Raw genomic sequence first — 7,384 nt, forward strand, 5'->3', positions numbered from 1 at the left:
CATGGTTAGAAAGTGAGTCCTCTGGGCTAGAGGGCAGGGCTTCCTGTTTTGGGGGAGGGGCTTACAGGGGGCAGGAATAGCTCATCTAGGGGCAGGATTTAAGAGTATAGTAAGTACGATGGCGGCAGGATTTCTTTCTGGAGGGTGGAGCTTTCTGTTTAAAGAACCTTGTGTCCTTCTGTAGGGGGTGGGGCCTCTAATATGGAGTGGAGCTTCTGAGGAAAGGGATGGGGCCTCAGTTTTGCAGGGGAAGGGATTTCAGCATAAGAGACATGGCTTCTAGTATGACAGATGGGGCTTCCTGCCTGGGGACAAGGCCCCCTGCCTCTCAGTTCAAGGACTTCTCCTTGCCATGGAGGGCAGGTGCTCCTGGTTCAATGGGCAGGGCTTCAGGCCCAGGGGTGGGGCATTCATCATAGGGGTGGGTCTTCCCAGCAAAGAGATGGGACTCCCTAGCTCAGGTTGTGATTTTCTGCCCAGGAGGCAGGACTTCCTGTATCAAGCTATGGCCTGTGCCAGGACTTTCTGCCTTAGGATATGACTTCCTGCCTACAGGGTGGGACTTCCTTCCTGAGGCTCTCATGGGGTTGCTGCTTTAGGGGGTGTGGTTTTGCACCTGAGTAGGGAGACTTTCAGATGGCTCCACCCCTGGCTTCACCACCTGCCCTGCCCTGCCCTGCCCTGCCCAGGTGCTGTCGCTACCCCACCGGCGCCTGGTCTGCTGCTGCCAGCTCTATGAGGTGCCTGACCCCAACCGGCCACAGCGCATGGGGCTGCACCAGCGTGAGGTCTTCCTCTTCAATGACCTGCTTGTGGTGAGCCCACCCTGATGCCTAGGTTTCCAGCGGGGACAGGGCCTGGACTCCTGGGTTGCTTGCAGGGATGATGCCCAGATGCTAGGGTTTGGTGGGGGGAGTGGAGCCTGGGCATCTGGGTTCCCTGGGGGCAGGGCCCATACACTAGGGTTCCCTGGGTTGTGGGGTGGCAGATGCTGGGTTTCCCTGAGGCGTGGCCTGGGTTCCGGGGCTTGGATGCCTGGGTTTCCTGGGGGTATGGGGTCCAGATCCCTGGGTGCCTTCCCCACTGATGCCCCCTCCCTGTTTCCTGTTTTGGCCAGGTGACAAAGATCTTCCAGAAGAAGAAGATCCTGGTGACCTACAGCTTCCGTCAGAGCTTCCCCTTAGTTGACATGCACATGCAGCTCTTCCAGAATTCGTGTGAGCCCTGCCCCTGCCCCTGCTGCCTCCCTAACTGCACCAGGATCCCTCACTCACAGTCCATAGCCCCTATATCATCCCATGATGTTTTTCATTTCCAACCCGCAGCCTCTATATCACCCTGTAGTGCCCCTCACTCCCAACCCACAGCCCTGCCTGACTTCCTCCTCCCCCATCCCAGATTATCAGTTCGGGATTAAGCTGCTGTCAGCAGCACCCGGTGGGGACCGGAAGGTTCTGATCATCTTCAATGCGCCAAGCCTGCAGGACCGGCTACGCTTCACCAGTGACCTGCGTGAGTCAGTGGCTGAGGTGCAGGAGATGGAGAAATACCGCGTGGAGTGTGAGTGGAGGGGGCTGTAGGATGAGTGTGAGGGGCCCAAGGGGGGCTATTGTGGGGGCTGTAGGTTGGGAGTGAAGGGCACTGTGGGGTGATGGGAGCCTGAGGGGTGAGAATCAGGGACACCTGTATGGGAGGAAGAGGGGGTCCACCATAAGCTGGGGGGCTTTGGGTCAGGAGTGAAGGCACTGTGGGGCTTGGAGGGCTGTGAGTTAGGAGTGAAGAACACCAGTATGGGAGGAGAGGGGTGTCCACTGTGGGCTGGGGGGGCCTGTGGGTTGAAAGTGAGAGGCACCAGGCTGGGGGTGTGTGCTGTGGGTCAGGAGTGAGGGGTCCCATGAGACGGGGGGGATGGGGGAGCTATGGTTTTGGAGTGAGGAACACCAAGCTCAGCAGAGGGAGAGTTGCATGTTGGGAGTGAAGGACACTGGGCTTTGTGGGGGGACTGTGGCTCTGGAGTGAGGGTCATCATGGGGCAATGGAGGGGGCTGTGGGTTATGAGTGATAAATATTAAGCTGGGGGGGTGCTATGGGTCAGGAATGAGGGGCCCTACAGAGGCATGGGGGGACTGCAGGTCAGGAGTGAGGGGCCCTGCAGCACTGGTGTTGACCTCTCTTCTGTCCTTCCCCTTGCAGCAGAGCTGGAGAAGCAGAAGGGGGTGCTGCGGGGGCCCCCAGGTGGGAGCTCTGGAGGGGATGCAGTGAATGGGTCGCTGTCGCGGGGTAGCCTGGATGACTCGTATGCGCTGGCTGATGGTCTCAAGCGTAGTGCCCTCAGCAGCTCCTTGCGTGACCTCTCTGAAGCTGGTGAGCCCAGATGCCTAGTTCCCCGGGGTGGGGGGGGTGATGATGTGTGGAACAGATGGGATGCCGGGGTCCCTTGTGGGGGGAGTGAGTGGACACCTCATCCTCTAAAAGGGGTGGGGTAGGGTGGGATGTTGGGGTTCCTTGGGCTAGAGGGGTTATGGAAGATGGGGGACCTGGGTTCTGTCATAGGTTTCAGAGTCCAGACACCTGGTTTCCAGCCAACAAGGTGGGAGGGGCTAGGAGCCAGCCTGGACACCTGGGTTCTGTCTCTGCTGAGGCAGGCTGGGAACTTAGATGACTGCGTTCCAGCCAGCTCAGAAGGGAGAGGCTGTATCCCAGAACACCTGGGTTCTGTTCTCTGTCTGTCTGGGAGCCTAGACACCAGGGTGTCACCCAGCAAGGAGGGAGGGGCCAGAGACCAACCCGGGCACCTGAAACCATCCCCACAGGGTGGGGCTGAGCCCAGACACTTTGGTTCTCTTCGTCCTTGCTCTAGGTTTGTGGGGAGAGGCAGCAGTTGGGGCTCCCCCTGGTGGGGACAGAGGGGAACCTCCCCATGCAGCCATAGCCAATGGGGAGCCCCTGGGGAGGCAGAGTCAGGACTGGATTAACTCTTATGTGCTGGGGGCGGGGTGGAGTTATGTTGGGTTAACCCTATCTGTGCCAGGATGAGAAGGGGCAGAGCCAGGGCTGGGTTAACCCCTTGTGTGCCAGGCTGTGCAGGGTGGAGTCAGGGCTGGGTAACCTGTTGTGTGCAGAGGCCTGGGCAGACAGACGTTTTGTCTGTCTCTATGTCTCTTGTCTCTCTCTGCCTCTGCCTCTCTCCCATGGTCTGCTGGGCTGGCCCAGGTTGGGGGGCCTTCACTAACCCCCTGCTCTGTTCCCCCCATCCCTCTTCCCCATGTAGGCAAGCGGGGGCGTCGCAACAGCGTGGGATCCTTGGACAGCACCATCGAAGTAAGTGGGGGGTGGGTATTCCCAGCGCCTCTTCCCCCACACCTATCCTTCTGTCTGTCTCTCTCCTGTCCGTCCATCCTGGGCTAGGGTCAGGGGGGCAAGCGTCTCTGTGCCTCCTCCCACCCTGTGTGGTCCCCTTTGGGTCCCTTTCCATCATGCTTTGGGCCTCTTTAGCCTCTTTAAACCACATAGAGAGAGGCAGGAGACAGGGTTTAAATTTGGCTTGGCTACTGGAGGAGGGTGTAACCAGGTGAAGGAGCAAGGAGATGAGCTGTAAAAAAAGCAGGATTCATTGTGGGGCGGGGCTTATGGAAAGGGAGGAGCTTAGCCACATTTGGCTCAAAGTAATGGAGTTTGTTAAGGGGCGGGGCTTGAGCAGAGGTGTTATAGCTTCTTAGGTACCAGAGCAAGGCCTAGACCAGGGGTAAGCAACCCCGGGCACTGGTGCCAATGTGTGGCACACAAAGGCATTTTGCTTGGCACGTGCACCTTGGGGAAGGTGCGGAGGCTGTGTTGCCACAAGGATCAGGCTCCTTATGACTCCGTTGCCATCTGCCCTTGGCATGTTAACATCTTACAAGTCAAGGTTGTGGGGATTTTTGTCATTGTGCCCAAAAGTTGCTGACCCCTGGCCTAGACCAAGGAGTTGGATGATGAGGAAGGGGGCTGGACAAAAGGGCAGAGCCTCCTGGCATGTAGTGGGTGGAGCTCAAGGGTGGGGCAGGGCCTCCCAGCCTTTAAGAAAGAACCAGGTCTCTTAGGGGTGGGGCTTCCCTGAGGGGGTGGAACCTTCTACAGGAATGAAGGGAGCCTCCAAGTTGGGTAGGGTAGCAGGGGATTGGGAGGGGGGTCAGCCTGCAGGTTAACCAGGGCAAGGCTGTGTTAATGGAGGGGGCAGGGCTACACCATTTACCTCTTAGGTGCCAGGCTGGGCTTTATGGAGGGGTGGGGCTTATTTCAGGGGTTGGGGCTACTCAGAGGAAGCATGGCATGTATGTTTAACTCCTTGTGTGCCAGATTATTTATGAAGGGGTGGGGCTACTTAGAGGAGGGCAGCCCCAATGATTAACCCCTTGTGTGTTTTTCTGGGCTTTATGTAGGGTCAGGGCCCATTCCAGGGGGTGGAGTGACATGGGAGAGGGCCATATCCGGGATTCACCCACTGCATGCCAGGCTGGGCTATAGGGAGGGGCGGCATATCCAAGGGAGTGGGTCTACTCAGGAGAAGGCTTGCCCAGTCAACCCCTCGTTAAGGAGAGGTGGGACTTATCCAATCTCACTCCATGTCTCTTTTTCCCTCCCTTTCTCTCTCTCTTTCCCTCCTGCTTCCTACCCCACCCTCAGGGCTCTATTATTAGCAGCCCCCGGCCCCACCAGCGGGTACCCCCACCACCACCTCCAGAGGAGTACAAGGCACCTGGGCGCCCTGTCTCCAACTCTTCCTCCTTCCTGGGCTCTCTGTTTGGAAGCCGGCGGGGAAAGGCTCCCTTCCCAGCAGGCCCTGGGCAGGCCTCAGCTTCATCCTCCTCAGCCTCATCGGGTGCCCACCATCACCCCCATCACCACCACCACCATCACCACCACCACGCCCCTCCGCCCCCACTGCACTTACCCCCACCCCCTGATGGGCCCTCCAAGCTGCAGGCCCTCCATGCCCAGTATTGCCATGGTGGGGGGGGGGGAGGGGCTGCCCCACCACCCCCTCCCTACCCGCAACAGCCCCCACCACCAGCCCAGCCGGCACCCCCACCCCCGCCACTGCCTGCTGCTGGGGGCCCACTCCCACCCCGCTTTCACATGCCACCTAACCCGCCACTCTCTGCACCCCCACAGCAGCAGGCGCCCCCGGCCTTCCCCCCACCCCACCCCCACTATACCCTGCAGCGCCCTGGCACTCAGAAGCGGGGCCATGGTGGGGGGCCAGCCCATGGGCGCCAGCCCACCTCCCCTTTACCTCTCTACAGCCCAGCCCCACTGGCCCACACCTACCCCCAACACACAACAGCCCCCGGAGGGGGTGGGGGGCAGCACACACTGCACCGCCAGGGGCCCCGGCACTTTGTGTTTGGTCACCATGTGGCCCCCCCACCCCCTCCGCAACGTGGGGCCCCACCCCCACCATCACATCATCACCACCATGGCCCTGCCACCCCGCACTCGCCTATCCCCCCCCCACCCTTCCTACCCACCCCTCCCCCCACCCTCCCCCCACACCCCACTCAGCCCCCACTCACCAGGGGCCCCCACCTCTCCCTTGCCCCAGCATCACCCAGGGGCCCCCTCCAACCCAAAGCCCAAGGCTGTCAATCGCATCAGCACCGTGGTGTGAACCCGGCCAGGGGTTCGGGTGGGTTCAGGCAAAGGTTGGGGAGTGGGTGAAGCCAGCCCTTGAAGGGTTTTATGTAAGCCAGGGGAGCCCTGTCCCCCTCTCTTCCTCCACCCCTTCTCCACCGAAAACAGGGACTGGATGCAGAAAACAGGGACTGGATGCAGAAAACAGGCACAAGCTGGGGACAGCGGTGAAGGCACGGAGCCTGCTGCTTCTGGCCACCAGGGGGCACTGTGATGAACGCAGGGCGAGTTCTTGCCCCCAGCCTTGCACTGACCTCTCTTGCTGGTACCTGGCAGTAGCAGTGGAGAATGATCTCTGCTTTGTTGCTCCCCTTCCTGCAATCTACCCCTTGCCCCAGAATCTACCCCTCTTCCTCCCCTGAATCCTACCCCAGGCAGTGTGGGGAGGGGGGCATCTTAATTTGCACATGGCTTGCATGTGGTTGTTTACATGGGATTGCGGGGCAGCTGAGGTATCAGGGGGCCCGAGAGGGGAGGTCCCTGCTTATCCCTGTCTCTTACAAGGGCTACCGGACCCCCACTGCCCCTCCCCCTCCACTTGCCCACCCACCCCACAGTTATCTCCTCAGGGTCCCCCCAAATGCTGCCCCCTCTTCCCCCCCACCCAGTAGGGGCATAAATGCATACCCTCCCCCCCCAAATCTCTTGCTCCCCCTCCCGAGGCAGCATTATATTCAGCTGCTCCCTCCCCCACAGTGCCCCTACCACAGAGCTGGCTGCACTGCAGTCCAAGTTGAATGTCACGTGCACTTTATATCCCCCCCACCCCTAATAAAGTGGTGTCTCCCACACCTCAAAAATGTCAGTCCTCCCCGGCCCTCATACCTCTGATATGAAATGCCAGTCTCTTGTCAGCAAATCAGATCAGGTGGGGGCTGGGAGCCTGGACACCTGTGTTTTCTTACCACTTGGAAAGGGTGGGGGACTTGGTCAGTTAGAGCAGGGGGTACAAGGGCCTGGACACCTGGGTTCTCTTCCTGCTCTGGGACATGGGTCTGGTGGATTACAGCAGAGAGCACAGTAGGGGAAGAAAGGCTTTAAAACATGCCCCAAACACAGAACCCAGGCATCCTGGCTGCTCCCTCACTGGTCTAACTTTTATGCCCCCCATCTCCTCAGAACTGGGGCCAGAACCGAGGCATCCTGCCCCCTCAGCCATGCTCTCTTCCCCTTGCCTGTTTCTTTTTGCCCCCACTCCACCCTCCCGCATGCGTCCCCACTCTGCGTTGGGTATGTGGCTGTACAGGCCCCATGTATATAATAGATGATATAAATATACCTCCCCACACTGGAGCGGGGCCCCAGGGGAAGGGGGGGTGTCCCCCCCAGCCTAGGGACCCCTGAGCTCTTGACTGCCCCCCCTGCCCAACTCTCCCACCCCTTTGTATATAAGAAACTGTATATTTGATGCTTCATAAAGGACTGATTGTCTTTGGCGTGTGACCTTGGCTTGGCTGTGTCTTCTTGGGAGGGGTACTGGGGTCGGGGGTGATAGGTGCAAGGAAGGTTGAGCACTGTGGGGCAGGGAGGGGACCCCAGTGGGCAGAGTTTGGTGGTGGGGGGTGTGCCAGACACAAGGCAACAGTTTTCCTGGGCAGGAATCTTGGCATTTGGATGGCCTTCTATCCCAGGATGTCATTGCACTGCCAACCCAAGCTGCCCTCATCCTAAGGTGGCTGCATGGCAGCCTTCCCCGTGGGTGTTCAACCTA

The 7,384-nt window shown here is 59.6% G+C and overlaps 1 protein-coding gene across 1 annotated transcript in view; it reads left to right on the forward strand.

Moving 5' to 3' along the window:
* IQSEC2 (IQ motif and Sec7 domain ArfGEF 2) overlaps window positions 1-7,116 on the forward strand; it is a 32,049-nt gene extending 24,933 nt beyond the window's left edge. Inside the window, 7 exon segments of the mRNA XM_090060700.1 lie at window positions 690-815; window positions 1,118-1,217; window positions 1,399-1,560; window positions 2,194-2,364; window positions 3,272-3,321; window positions 4,666-5,487; window positions 5,489-7,116. Coding sequence (XP_089916826.1) covers window positions 690-815; window positions 1,118-1,217; window positions 1,399-1,560; window positions 2,194-2,364; window positions 3,272-3,321; window positions 4,666-5,487; window positions 5,489-5,650 — 1,593 coding nt within the window. The 3' untranslated portion in view covers window positions 5,651-7,116.
* Window positions 7,117-7,384: the final 268 nt, after the last annotated feature.

This window comes from Crocodylus siamensis, chromosome 8, assembly GCF_052110815.1.
Source record: "Crocodylus siamensis isolate JL-2025a chromosome 8, ASM5211081v1, whole genome shotgun sequence".
In the NCBI taxonomy this organism is placed as follows: Eukaryota; Metazoa; Chordata; order Crocodylia; family Crocodylidae; genus Crocodylus; species Crocodylus siamensis.